We start from the raw sequence: 14,653 nt of genomic DNA, 5'->3' as shown, positions 1-14,653 counted from the left end.
AAAGAAAGAGGATGCAGTTCAATGAGTAAACGGATCAGGCCAGGATGCTGAAAGACACAATTCCAAGTTTAATGTTTTCTGGTAAGAGCACTGGGGAGCACAAGCTCTGCTCACGGGCACCTGCGGAAACATAGCATTTAGAGTCTGAACCAAGGTCAGAACCAAAGATCACCAGGCGGGGGGAAAGAAGGCCTGTGCATGGAGGCTTGGGAGCCAAAATGGGTAGCGAGAGTGGCCCAGGGACTGGGCATCAATGTAGAGTGAGATGGGGGAGGGCTGTGGGGTTCCCAGAGGTCAGGGGCCACCTGGGGATGCAGGGCTGCCAGCTGCCGAGGGCAGAGTCAGAGCACCAATTAGACACGGCAACCCTGCTCCAGGCAGTCCTGAAAGAGCCACGACTCTCCTGACATCCCACCGCCTGAGAGTGGGTTCTGACCCATGGTTGGGACGTGCATTTCCTCTTCTATCTGGTCTCAGAACTGACTGAGGCGTCCAGGAGCCCGGGAAACAGGAAGATGGGGAGCTTTCCAGCCCCTTCCAGTTCTATCCTGCTCTGGGACCCAGAGAAAGCCCCTCCCGCATTGCCTTAGGCTGCCTATCAAAGACCTGGGTGAGGGTGGTTGTCGGGCGGGGGGGGGGGGGTGTCCCAATGGTTCCATCAACCTCACTGCAAACCAACATAGTGGGTGCAGAGATGGGATGCTGAAGCCAAGAGGAAATAGGACTCTGAGGTGGTGCATGAGGCATTTGATAGAAAACAAAATCAAGGGCTCTGGAACTTTCTGTGGCTGCTTCCATGTGGGAGGAGGAACAGAAAGCCGATACCAACATGGCAGTGTGGAGGCCCCACCCAAGGCTCGGGGGTGGCATGGGGGAATGTAACCAAGCTGTGTCTGATAGTACCAGGATCTTTGCCCCTCACAGACACACCTGCAGATCTGGAGGTCCCAGAGGTCCCCAGTCGCTGTCGGGAGCCCATTGACTTGAGTGAGCAGGCTGCCTCTCCCAGCCCAGAGCTAATAGCAGAGGACTCGGCAGTCCCTCTGCGGGGCTGGCAGTGGCTGCCCCAGCTCCAGTCCCCTCACTGCTGTGACTCAGAAAGACCAGCTGAGCCCTCAGATAAGGCCACAGGGACATCAACGGGGCATGGACGTCAACAGAGCATGAACGTGGGTCCAACTGTCCCCCAAGAAGTTCCCTATGTGACCTTAAGCCAGATGTGGTTCCCTGGAGCCCCTCCCTGGCCCCCAGGGCTCCCACCTAGAGCTTCCCTTAGACAGAGTCTCATGCAACCTCAGGCAGAAAAGACCCTCCCTCAGGAGCCAGCAGGTTGCCCAGAGAGGGCAATAATAGCAACACTTTCCTCTTCCCTTACATGGTTTACTTTGATTCTTTCAAGGCCTTTGGAATTTGCCTAGGTATCCCAGGGACAAGAGCAGCAGCGGTGCTATGCTCTGGGACACCCGGCCACCACACAACGATGCGCCATGCGGGGTCACCTAAGGATGTGTCTGCAGAGGGGAGCCAGAGGTCCCCGGCCATCCTCCAGGCACCCCGCCCCAGTGATTTCATCTGCCGTCAACTCCCTACGGAGGCTGCACGATCCGGGACCGCATGGCTGTGTCTCTGCGCCCCGGCCCACAAAGCCGTCTTGTTGAATGCCAAAGCTGGGGAAGCAGAGGCCGAGGAAGCCAGGCTCGGAGGTGTGAGGAAGAAGAGGTGGGGGGGGTCAGCCTGGTGCCGGGCCCTGGGGTCCGCACGGCGCGCGGGGGGGTCGGACAGCAAGAGGAAGGGAGGTCAGCCTCTGGCGGCACAGCAGGGAGTGGCCAGCCAGCTAGGGCTCGGCGGCGTGCTTGACCAGGTAGCCACTGAAGGTGATGTAGGTGTCGAACTCGTCGCTGAAAATGGCGTTCTCGCGCTCACCCTTGAAGAGGCGCACCCACACCTCGTCCTGCTCCTGCAGCTCCAGCATCAGGCTCTGGCTCTGCATGATGCTACGGTCGCTCACCTGCGCGTACAGGATCACCACCTCCTCCCCGTTCCTCATGATGTGCAGGTACGTCTCCTTCTGGTTCCAGGTGTGCACGTTGAGGCTGAAGAAGTAGATGCCGGGCACGTAGCAGTAGAACTTGCCAGTGAACATGTTGAAGTGGCCGTAGAGGTTCACAAACTCCGTGTCGAAGACCACTGTCTGGTAGTAGTCGTTGCTGTGCAGGGGCTTCTTCCGGCCCACCGAGAAGGCGGCGTAGTGGTTCTTGCACCGGTCCCCCGGGGCCCCCATGGAACCTTTCTGCCCTTTGGGTCCAATATGGCCCCTGGCGCCCGCGGAGCCCGTCTTGCCGTATTTCCCTTGGATGCCTCGATCGCCGCGGTCGCCCTTCTCACCTAAAAGAGGCAGGAAAACACTTGCCGTGAAGTCAGCAATCTAGGCCGGGCGCAGTGGCTCATGGCTGTCATCCTGGCACTTTGGGAGGCCAGGGCGGGAGGATGGCTTGAAGCCAGGAGTTTGAGATCAGCCTGGGCAACACAGAGAGACAGTGTCTGTACAAAAAAAAATTTTTAATCATTTTTTTTTAAGTGGGAAATCGGGTGGTTGTCCTGCACCTTGGCTTCACATTGTCTTGCCCTGGGCGCCATCCTGGTACGGCACCACAGTCCTGACAGGGCAAATGTCACTACTGCCCCTTCCCCCCGCCCCCATGGGAGACTTCCCAACCTGGCACTGGGGCATTTTGGTTCCCAAACTGGTCAAGCAAACAGACTCAGCCTCAAGGATTGCTCTGTTTTCATCCAGAAGCAATAATTTTTTTCCCCTTCTGGAAAGCTCTGGCAAAGTAAAAGGAACATATGGGTTTATCCAAAAGCAACAGGCTCTGTGGCCAGGCCTACAGCTCACTCTGAGCAAATGAACTGCAGATGTCAGGACTGGGCTCAGGATCTGGACTGCAGGCGTGCCCCGTTAGATTTTGCAGGGTTCTGCAAGGTTATCCCCTGTGTGCAGAACCACGGTGATCAGATGGCATTTCCGAAAGCAGGTTGGGGGCACCAGGCCTTGACACAAGGCGTATGGAAGCCCGACTGGAGGATGGGCCCCGAGAAGCCCATGGGCGCCCTCTCCTGCTCTGGGTCCTGTGGACCCCCTTCCAATCCCTCCTCTTGGAAAGGTGCCAGAGCCTCTCAGTGGGGTTTCCCTCTGCCTCCCCTCTAGATGACAGCCTGCCTCTGCTTCCGGTCCCCAGGGATTCATTCAACTTCGCCACGCCCCAATCTCCCTCCAGATCCGCCCCCAGAGGTCCCGCGCTTATATCTTTGCAACAGTCTGACCTTTCAAGATCGTGATGTTGATCTGGGGCACTGGGGTCACCTGGTACACGGGGGCACCGGGGTCGCAGCAGCGAAAGCACCGGGAAGCCGGGAGCTCCTCACCCTGGCTGGGCCTGTATTTCTCATGTTTTTCTTCAGCCCTGAGGGAATAAAGCATCACAGTAAAAGTCATGAACTCTCAGGCCTGAGAATGCTTCTCTCTTCTGCCACCCCAGTGGGCCCCGGGGTGCCTGGCGTGGCCTCTCCTGTCTCACCTGGGCATCTAATCTCTGTGTCTACATTGGCTCAAGGCGAACTCTGGAGTCCTGACTACAGAAGGAGCTCCTGCTTGTGTTCACAACAATAACAGTTGTGGAAACAACAATAACACAAATAGCAAAGATAGGAGGGCTTTGCAGCCAGGCTGCTTGGGAGAAACCCATGCCTTCAGGACACGGACTTTTTTTTTTTTGAGTTGGAGTCTCCCTCTTCCGCTCAGGCTGGAGTGCAGTGGCACGCTCACGGCCACCCCAGCGTCAACCTGCTGGGCTCTGGCGATCCTTCCGCCTCAGCCTTTCAAGTAGGTGGAACCACAGGCACACGCTACCACACCCGGCTAATTTTTGATTTAGTGTAGAGACAAGGTCTCGCCAAGTCACCCAGGCGAGTCTCGAACCCGCGGGCTCAGGCAACCCCCTCACCTCGGTCTCCCAAAGTGCTGGGATTACAGGCTTGAGCCACCCGCCCCCCCCCCCCCCCCCCCACCCAGTCAGGAGAGGGGCCAATGACGCCATACAATGTTGCGACTCCCTACCACACATCTGTGATTCTAGAACATAATACATTAAACTGACTCATTGTAAACAAGAGGTTTCTACTAGATCTTTAGAATTCCTTTGAGCTGCAACAGCAGGAGATGCTAATGTTTCCTAACCTGAAGCAGGAAGGACAGGCTTGTTAGCAGGATGGACGGTGACAGCTCCATGCTGCCTCCTCGTGGCATCTGACAGCATTGTATCATGCTCTCTTGCTTATGGTTCCTCTTGCCCAGGCTCCAGGGCTGTGCAGACCCATCTTGGTGGCAGCGAAGTCCCTGCCAGGGCACCAACCCTTATCTAACTCTGTTTCCACTTTTGAACACCAGATAATCCAGGAAATGGATTTGCACGCCCAGAGTTCAGCCACCCACAAGCCTGGGACTCCCAGACGCACATTCGCATCCCTACCTCTCTCCTAAGCCCCAGACCTTGACTTTAAACTTCTCACCTGAAGTCTCCATCTTAAAATTCAACAGGGCTCCACAAACATCACGTATCCAAAACTGACACCCCCGTCCCCATCTCGTCACCACTGGAAACTTCTCTTTCCAAATTCTGTCTGGCCTCATCACGAGTAACCCAGGATGGAGTCTTCAGCCTCACTTCAGGTGCCTCACTGGCCTCCCCATGACATTCAGCCGAGTCCTGAGGGCTCAGTCCCTCCCCCAACGGCCTCACACCCTCCAGACCCAGGCCCTGACCCGCACATCCCTAAGGCACCACTGCCATTTTGATTGACATATCTTCAACCTCTCCCCACATCCGTTCATCCTCTTTGCAGCCTCCCTCCAGTATTCTTGCTAGAACCTTCTCTGTGTGCCACATTCCCTATGGGATTAAGATCAGATAAGACCCTCCCCCACAAGACTGAACTGCCCCCAGCCTCACCTGCCCTCCCGTCCTCTACCCTCCACCCTCCAGCTCTTCCTACCTCAAACCACCCACCAGGCCCAACATTGTCAGCCACGCCGCTGCATGCACAGTTCTGGCTGAAGTGGCTTTTCCCTCCTTCTGCACCTGGGAGGCCCTAGGCATCCTTAAAGACCCAGGTATCAGGTCAGGTGTGGTGGCTCACACCTATAATCCCAGCACTTTGGGAGACTGAGGCGGGAGGATCGCTTGAGCCCTGGAGTTCCCGACCAGCTTGGGCAACATAGTGAGACCATGTCTCTACAAAAAAAAAAAAATTAACTGAGCATGGTGCACACGCCTATAGTCCCAGCTATTTGGGAGGCTGAAGCAGGAGGATCTCTTGAGCCCAGGAGGTCAAGGCTACAGTGAGTCATGATCATACCACTGCACTCCAGCTTGTGCAACACAGTGAAACCCTAACTCAAAAAAAAAAAAAAAGAAAAGAAAAGAATGCAGGTATTGCTCACTCCTCTTAGTCTCTCTCTCTCTCTCTCCTATACTATGGAACCTACTGACCTCACTATATGATCACGTGTGTGTCTGTCTTCCTCACAGCTTCGGGGTTCCTAGAGGCCAGGACTGTGCCACTGGCCTGTCGGCCAGTCTAGTGGAGGGCCTGACTGATAGGAGGCACTCAATCAAAAAAACAGGAAGCAGAAGTAGAAAGAAGGTGTGACTTGGCCCCAAATCCCACCCAATTCCATGGTGCACTAAAGATAGCCTGAAGCCCCCAGTATCAAGTCTGCCCAAAACTCAAATATTGAAGAGCCCCAAAGGCAGCTTTGAGTTGTCAGCGGGGTCTTCAGGACCTTATGCTAGATGAATAGCAGTTTAATGAGTCATTCTGAACATTTTGTACATCCCACAAAGCATCCCAAGTGGCCTGGAGTCCCCATGTCATTGCAGGTCATGGATACACCCCAGAGGCCACCCAGAGTCCTTCATACTCTTCAAGGGAAGCCAACACTTGCCCTCTCCACTCCACCCATCCTCTTCCGTCCTGCAGCTTGATGCGACGTGCGGGTCGTGGGCCAACATATCTCCTAAAGCCACTGTCCCTGCCTCCAAGTGGTGCCCAGAATCCTGGCAAAAATTCTCAAGGGACAAAGTGAGAATGGAAATACAGGCTGAAGGGCGGTGTAGGGGCTTGGTCAGCTCTTTATTTAGGGACACGGTTACCAAACCACCTGCAGACCACAGTCCTTTGCACTTGGGATGAGGTTAGGTCACTGTCCCCAGTTTCAGATAAGGTGCCCAGGTCGCCAAAAAGAATGCCAGACTCCACCATGGCCACGCCTCAGCTGTGGCTCTGGCTCCTTCCATCTCACAGTGACTGGCCTCAGGCTCAGCCTGGCCAGCTGGGGCTCCTGCCATGGCCCCCTCGTGGCCCCTCACCTCTCGGCATGGTCCGGCGGGGGTGGCTGCTCCCTGGTGCCCTCCTGTTCCTGCTGCTCCTGTTGGACATGCACACGGCTCAAGACCGGGCCACAGGCAAAGGCCAGCAGCAGACAACACGCCAGCACGAGTCCCCATCCACGGGATCCCATCTTCCCGCTGCACCCTGATGGGAAAGTGACACAGGGGGAAGGAACCAGATTAGGAAGGGACTCCGCAGAGAAACAGCTGGGACATCTGGGGCGCTTGCCTGGCCCCACACCACTGAGAGATACTTCAGGTATGCTCGTTCGGGGTCAACCACACACACACACACACACACACACACACACACACACACACCCATGAATTATGCATGCACACTCTCAATGCATTCACATGCACATGCGCCCACACTCACATATGCACACACGCACATGTGCACACACACACTCACATGTGCAGGCACACTCACATGTGCACCCACTCTCATGAACATGCACACACTCGCATGCACACACACTGACATATCCATGCACTCACATGCACGTGCACACGCTCACACACTCAGCAGAGTGCATGCATGCACACACTCACACATACACACTCATATACACATGCACACTCACACACACACGCTCAGCAAAGTTGAGTGCATGACACACAAACTCACGTGCACACACTCACATGCACACACGTGCGTGCACACACACTCACATGCAAGTGCACACACCTGCATGCACACGCATATGCATACACCCACTGTCCCAGGAGCCTAAGCCTGGCAGGCCAGCATTGAATCTTCGCTGAGCTGTCTGTGCCCACGCTGCCTCTCAGGAAGGAGACCTCATCAGCCACTGGCCTCACGGACAACTATTTACCGACTCTCAGGACAATGAGCAAAATCCCAGCTGAGTTTTGAGTAATCATTGCCCCTCGACTCTGGTAGACGCTGGGAAGGTAGCTGAAAGCTGCTTTCTGGCCACCAGGGGGCGTATCGGTGAGCGTCCTCAGCATCTACTTTAAGGACATGTACGCATACTTTTAGGGACGTGTACCCTGGAGGGTGGTCATCATTCATGGAAGCCCATCCCTTGTATCTCACCACAGTGCTTTGGGCAAAAGCTCATCCAGTATTGAGACAGTCCTTCTAGACAGAGGTGTCCACTGGGGGTTCCAGAGAGTCTAGTAGGGACAGTGCTTGAATTTGAACTAGGCAAAACATCCAGTCTTCCCTGTGAGCAGCTCACCTGGGAGTCTGGGGTCTGGACTCACTCACCCTCTGGCTGTTCGGTGGGCTGGAGAACCTCCCCACCGTGAGAGAGGGCCAGCATGGTCAACTCTAACCCATCTTTGTTTGCCAAAACGTGAAACTCGAAGCCTCACAGGATCCATGCACACACCTCGTTCAACCCTCTCACCTACCCAGTGCGAAACTGAGGCCTAGCAAGCATGAGAGCCTTGCAGTGAAGGCAGGCGTGGACTCCAGGTCTTTCTTGAGAGGCAAATAGTAAAAGCAAGGGGAAACCTCTTGAAAGGTCCTATGCCTGATTTTTCTCTTTTAATTCCTCTTAGATGCTTAAGGAAGATGGATTTTCCTTTTCTCAGTGGTTATATACCCAGATGGCTGCTACTTTTTACTCATCCTGGGAGCTATGAACTCCCTGTAAACATTCTATCCCTCGGGGCGTTGGGGCCTTGACAGACGTACGCCTCCCACTGGTGGGACTTCTTGGCTGTGTTTTCACGAGGAGCGCAAGTGATCCCACAGCGGCCCCTGCTGAGCCCCCATGCCAAGTCAAGAGCAGGGGGAGGAGGAACTGCTGGGCGCCGGTGCCCTGGTGCAGAAAGAGGCTACTTGGACAAGTCCTCCCACCCCAAATCTCTGATAGCTCCCCACCACTTGCCAAAGAAAGTGTGTATGTGCATAGGTGGACTGATAAAATATATATCAAAGTTATCTGTCTATCCATCTATTATCTCTCCAGGCTCCTTGGCAGGGTGTACACAGCTGTCCCTAGACTGATCCCCACTCTTCAGCTATACCTCACGGGACTCCCCTCCTGTGTGCCAGCCTCCCACTTTTCAAATTTTAATGTGCTCACCTGGGGATTCTTTTTAAAATCAGCTTTGGATTCAGCAAATCTGGGTCATGGCCTTGAGGGATCTGCATTTTCATGAAACCCCTGTTGACCACACTTAGAATAACAGGTTCTAGTCACCACTGTCCCCCAGACTTTCTTTTTTTTTTTTTTTGAGAGAGAGAGAGAGAGAGAGAGTCTCACTCTTTTGCCCAGGATGGAGTGCAGTGGTGTAATCATGGTTCACTGTAACTTCGAACTCCTGGGATCAAAGGATCCTCCAGTCTCAGCCTCCCAAGTAGCTGGGACTACAGGTGTGCTACCATGCCCAGCTAATTTTTTTGTGTGTGGTGATGGGTCTCACTGTCTTACACAGGCTGATCTTGAACATCTGGCCTTAAACTGTCCTCCCATCTCAGCCTCCCAAGGTGCTAGATCTTCAGGCGTTAGCCACTATACCTGCCCCCACCCCAAACTCCTGACACCTACCTACCTGCATACTTCCTGGAATATCCTTTCCCCTCCTCTCTTTTACTGGCATACAGTTAGCAGGAGTGATGACTGCACCAGGCACTGTGTTCGGTGTCTGGATCACTTCAATTAATCCTTATAGCCCTATAAGTTAGGGTTACGTTTGAGAACACATCCCCATTAACAATTTTTATCCCATCACAGCTCTCAGATGGACCTGCAGTGAATCCTTCAAGAAGACAATATTCATTCATTATTATACCAAATTTATAAATGAGAAAACAGAGACTTAGAGAAGCTAATTATCTTCAGACTGTTCAACTTTTAAGCAGGGTGGCTGCACTTGAACTCAGAGGGGCTGACCTCAGATGGCAACAACATCCTACCTACCCTGTCTTCAGACCCCGACGCAAGCATCTCATCTTCTTCCTGAAGTCTTCTCAGGTCCTTCCACTGGGAAGAAACTCTCTGTCCTCTTTTTTAAAGTTTGTTTTGCATGTTGTCTCAGGCTGCCGAGAGTTTTGTTTGGCCTGCAAGATTCTACCCAGCATACTGTGCGTGACCTTCTCCAGGCCTGCGATATCCCCAAGCCAGCATCCTGCAGCACCCTGAACTCCACGGGTGTCAACAAATATTTGTCAAATTGAACTCACTAAATATGTTTATTTCTCTATTTCTGTATTTCCTCTGTTTTTCCTCGGCGCCTTAATAACCACTCATTTATTTCCCTTTTAGGTGCCAAGTTTGCGCCAGTTAAAAGGAAAAGAGATTTTCCTTTTTTTAAACTTGTTTTTCCCTGAATTCAGAATGTATTCATTCTGGAGAAGTTGGAGAGTAACAACAAAGGAAGTGATAAGCAACCCTGGATTATTCTACCCGAGGGTTTCTCAATCTTGGCACTATTGCCACATGGGGCTAGTTCATTCCCTGTTGGAAGGGGGAGTTGTCTTGTACCTTAGTGGGGTGCTTAGCAATATGCCAGGACTCCACCCACTAGATGCCATTATCCCTTCCCTCCCCAGATGTGACAACCATCTCCAGACATTGACACGGGTCTGTCCCCTGAGGGGAACAATTACCCCTAACTAAGAACCAGTGTCCTACCCTAATGGAACCAGCTTCTTTTGTTGTTGTTGTTGTTGTTGTTTCATGCTGACATATCCCTTTCTAGTCTGGAAAAGGAGTCTTCCACACCTAGGTCAGAAAGGTTGGGGCCCCCGGTGCAGCCCCTTTAGGGATGATGATGTCATTGGGGGGGGCCTGGGACCGCCCAGCAGAGAGCCAGAGGCTCCAAGCTGAGGGAGCAGCGAGGGCCACCAAGGCCGGTGGTGGCTCTCCTCAAGAGCCTCTTCTCTGGAGCCAGAGCAAACCCAGACTGAAATCTTTCCTTCTTTGAAGAGATCTGAAGGCCCATTTTACCAAACCCCACAGCAAAGTTAGCATCAAGACATTATGATCATTTTAGTCACTTCTGGGCAAAAGCAGTATTTCCCAACATCTGACCAAACTTGGCTCCAGATGACTTTTAGCAATTTCCAGCAAAATGAAGCCCCCCTATAAAGGGTGAGGTTTTGCCCCAAGTGAGGTTATCTGGAAGAATGTGCTAAGCACAGCAGAGGCAAGTCCAGAGAAGTGGCCCCCAGGACTTGTTGACCAGTGGTGTGTAACCCTTGTGAATCTAGACCCACATGCTCCAATCTCTAGACTATGTTGTGGTGAAGACAACCAAAGACATTTTCAACATGACTCAAGCCCTTTACTTGCCTTTCCCAAATCCAATGAATAAGAGCCAGATTCCATGATCATTCTATGACCTTTTTCTCCCACCCATGTCTCTGAGGATCTGCAACTCTTTCCCCAACCCACACGTGCCCTTTTCCCCAACCCACATCACCTACCTCCACCTGAACCTCTCCCCAGAGGGACTGAACCCCACTTTACAGGAGGAGGAAAGGAGAAATTGGGCTCCTTACAAGACCTGGGGGAGGACAGGAATTCTCAGAAGACTTCCTTGTTTATAACTTTTATCCCTTCCCAAATCGTGCATGGATCTGCGATGGATCCTTTAAGGAGACAATATTCACAGACCAGTTCAAGTTTCCCTATCTTTGTCTAAAATCGGTCCCGTTATATTTTGACCCCGCCTTCATATTGTCATGCCTTTGAGTCATCTGTGATACCTGGAGCTCTGGGACTGTGCTTACAGATTTTGTTCTGATGCTCCACCCAGTCCAGTGCCACTTGACAAAAGCATTTTGTAAACACTGTTTTCCTTCTCCTTAATCCTCATTGGCTAAGCAGCTGCTCTGAGAGGCAAGAAACTTATAATCTCCTTGAACTGGAAGGTGTCTTGAAAGACAAGTCAAAGCTGCCCTCTCAGTTGACAATCTAACACAGGCCTGGTTTACTGAATGCCAGTGATTTGCACAGCATTGTGCAAGAGCTTGGGAGGAAGTGATTCAACCATCAATTAAATATACTCCCTGACCTCAAGTATCTAACAGGCTAGTGAAGGAAACAGACAGGTACTCAATTATAGCTCAAGACAGTACGGCACATGTTGAATCAACATGGTAAGTGGCTAACACTCTAGACCTGAGCTGTCCGGTGCAGTGGCTGCTAGCCACATGTGGCTACTTAAGTATAAATGAATTAAACAGAAATAAAATTTAAGATTCAGTTCCTCGGCCACACTAGCCACATTTCAAGCATGCAGTAGCTACATGTAGCTAGTGGCTGCCATATTGGAAAGTATAGAATAGAACACTTCAATCATCGTAGAAAGTTTGGTTGGACGGCTCTGCTCTAAATTAAAATGAAGTCAGTGGGAGAGGAAGTGGGAACCGTGAACAAATAGCAGGCCAGAAATCTGGGAGTCATTGAAACTCTTTCCTCTCTCGTGCATCTGCCACATCTAATCGGTCCCCATTCCTCTTTAATAGCTCCTGAAAGTCAACTCTCCTTTCTACCATTTGCCTGGTCAGTGGCTTTCCAGAGGCTCTGGCTAGCTCCCAGATCTCAACCCATCCAAGACAAACATTGTTGTCTGGCTTTTCTAGGGCCTGGACATTACCCCCAAATCCCCACGCATCTCCTGAGGAAGCTTGGCGTAAGATAGGACTTTATCCCACACCTAACGGCCACTAGTGCAAGAATACAACTTAGCACCCAAACACTCCTTGTTCAACACAGCATCGACCACCCCTCAGTCATCACCATCCCTTCTTGACACCTCCTCTCACCATTTTCAACTCCCCAATGTCCTCTTAATCAGAATAGAAGCCCTGAGCCCTCTCCCACTCGGCTTTGACATTCGAGGGGAGTCTTCTGCCAAGACACTTAGTGCTCTCCAGTTGCTACAAGAGGCTTCAGATACTGGGGTGCCAAGAGAAAGGAGGGTGCCATGTTAGGGTGCTCTGAACCCCATACGACATCTGCTCACAGCCCTTTCCATCCCCCAATAGCCATTTGTTACACTTACTGCCCATTGACCAAACTCCTGGTGTTGGGAAGCCAGGGACAGAGTGGCTTCTGGTTGATAAATGACATTTGTTCACCTCTTCCAGAAGCCCATTTTATACCAAATGTCCCGTTCTATAACTGGGCAGCCATAGCTGGTCTCGGACTCTCCCCCTGCCCCCAAACTTGTAGGGGAAGCAGCAATGAGGATGGGGGCCCTTGAAGGAACTCTGGCCAGGTGGAGGTGAGCAGAGCCTGCCTCTGAATTTCCTACCTTCCCTTTTCTAAGAAGCTGCTGTCTATGTTGCAAAAGGAGGGTTTGTTTCTTAAGGTGTGGGATTTATCGGGCTACTTCCAAAGTCCAAGTTCAGGGATGAAGACAGCTTCTTCCAGAGCTACTTGCGAGTTAATAAGCAAAGGTTTCCTTTTCTCTGATTGGCTTGGGACAAAACAGTGAAGAGAGGCCAAACATTTTCCCCAGTCCTAATGCATCTCCCTCCCCTCCTGGAGCAACTGCACTTTGGCCAAGAAGGACTCACCTGGAGCGGAGAGTGGGCCTCAGTCTAAATTTTTGCCCAGGCCCTGCAAACAAGGAGGCCACATGAGCTGTCAGGCATTGGGCCTTCGGGGCACCTGGCCAGCCTGGCCTCCAGAGCTATGGCTCTGTCCCGTGAAAACAAAGATTTCCTTGAGTAGAGCATCTGTCCTCAGCTCACCCCCAGCTGCAAAGCCTCAGGCGGCCGATTTGCCCCTGCTTTGAGAACCGTGTGAGAGAGAAGAGGCACTGGCAGCCAGTGGCATGAGTCTGCTCTGCAGGTGGCCTGGCCTGCGGCCCACTTTCCCACCACCAGCAGTGGCGACACCCTCAGGGTCTGACCGCTCCCAAGACAGAGGGAGGAAAGAACCTGGGAATTCCATGGCTCGGTGCCCTGCCCCACCCAGGCCTCTGAGCAGCACAAACGTCTTTGTCTGGTTGTCTAGGGCCTGGACATCTCCCAGAATTTTCCAAGCATCTGCTGAGGAAGGCTGGCATAGGACAGGACTTTGACCCAAGTCTACTGGTATGTAGGTCAAGAAGATAACTCAGCTCAGTCTCTCATGGGCCCGCCTCTCGCCGGGACCCACTCCGACTGCTCTTGTTAAAATAGCCCATGACCCTTGTCACCAAGGGCTTGGCACCAAGCACTCTTCTGCTTTCCTCTTTCATGAGTACTTTATCTATCTATCTATCTATCTATCTATCTATCTATCTATCTATCTATGAGAAAGGGTCTCATTCTGTCACCTAACCTAGAGTGCAATGGCTCATTCATAGCTCACTATAGCCTTGAACTCCTGGCCTCAAGCAATCCTTTGCCCTAGCCTCTTTAGTAGCTGATACTATAGGTATCCACCACCACACTCAGTTCTTTGACTGATTTTTTTAGAAATGGGGTCTTACTATGTTTCCCAGGATGGTATTGAACTCCTAGCCTTAAGAGATGCTCCTGACTTGACCTCTCAAATTGCTGGGATCACAGACATGAACCACCATGCCCAACCAATTAGCACTTCAAAGCATCTGCCAGTGTTGACTACCCTCTTCTTGTGCCCGGGGTTCGGCCCACGCTCCCAGTGTTTATCCTTACAGATCTTCCCCTTTAAGACAGGTGCTCTCCAGAACTGTTCCTCGGCTCTCAGCTCCTCTTGCTCCAAACCCTTTTTCTGCCTGTCTTGATTCACATCACGTCTCCCACGGGCAATGCCCTAATCCCTGTCTCCACCCCTGACCTGGCCACTGAGCCCTGGGCCTGCAAAGGTTTAAGTCAATACAGTTGCTACCAGCCATACAGGGAAATTTCAGTCAAAATTAAACAAAATAACCCATCCGGTTCTCAGTCACAGGAGCCGCATTTTATGTGCTCACATGGCTTGTGGCTACCATATTGGACAGCACAGCTGTTAGAACTTTTCGCCATCGCTGAAGGTTCTATTCCTCTTTGCTCTGCCATAAGACCCTTACAGCCCCCAGTGAACTCAACCCCTCCACCTGGCAGCTCAGTGGAAGACTGTGTCATTATGCAGACCTGGGCCAGAAGTCTGGGAGCCACTTGGATCCTTCCCTTCCTGCACCCGCCACATCTCATCCACTGCCAGCCCCCTTCAGGGCTCCCTCCTCTCCAACACCGCTTCTTCCCTGGCTCTGGCTGGCTCCTGCTTCCCATCTGTCTTCCATACTGCTTCCCAGAGGCAGCT

The 14,653-nt window shown here is 52.3% G+C and overlaps 1 protein-coding gene across 1 annotated transcript; it reads right to left on the bottom strand.

The window, feature by feature from the left end:
- Window positions 1-1,814: 1,814 nt before the first annotated feature.
- C1QTNF1 (C1q and TNF related 1) lies at window positions 1,815-13,190 on the bottom strand. Its single transcript, XM_008048304.1, has 4 exons — window positions 12,958-13,190; window positions 6,429-6,594; window positions 3,325-3,464; window positions 1,815-2,385 (listed from the first exon to the last, which is right to left on the bottom strand). The coding sequence occupies exons 2-4, from the start codon at window positions 6,578-6,580 to the stop codon at window positions 1,835-1,837; spliced, it is 843 nt and encodes a 280-aa protein (XP_008046495.1). The 5' UTR covers window positions 6,581-6,594; window positions 12,958-13,190; the 3' UTR covers window positions 1,815-1,834.
- Between the last annotated feature and the right edge of the window lie 1,463 nt (window positions 13,191-14,653).

The sequence above is a fragment of the Carlito syrichta genome, unplaced genomic scaffold (assembly GCF_000164805.1).
Source record: "Carlito syrichta isolate Samal-C Ts95f unplaced genomic scaffold, Tarsius_syrichta-2.0.1 Scaffold123321, whole genome shotgun sequence".
NCBI lineage: Eukaryota > Metazoa > Chordata > Mammalia > Primates > Tarsiidae > Carlito > Carlito syrichta.
This window is presented reverse-complemented; position numbering and strand designations above follow the sequence as displayed.

What these genes read in the sequence shown, in the direction of transcription:
- C1QTNF1 (XM_008048304.1), bottom strand. Translation starts at nt 6,580, where the DNA reads ATGGGATCCCGTGGATGGGGACTCGTGCTGGCGTGTTGTCTGCTGCTG. An exon ending in CCGCCGGACCATGCCGAGAG is followed by an intron (nt 3,465 to 6,428) that starts GTGAGGGGCCAC and finishes TTATTCCCTCAG; the next exon opens with GGCTGAAGAAAAACATGAGA. An exon ending in CAACATCACGATCTTGAAAG is followed by an intron (nt 2,386 to 3,324) that starts GTCAGACTGTTG and finishes TGCCTCTTTTAG; the next exon opens with GTGAGAAGGGCGACCGCGGC.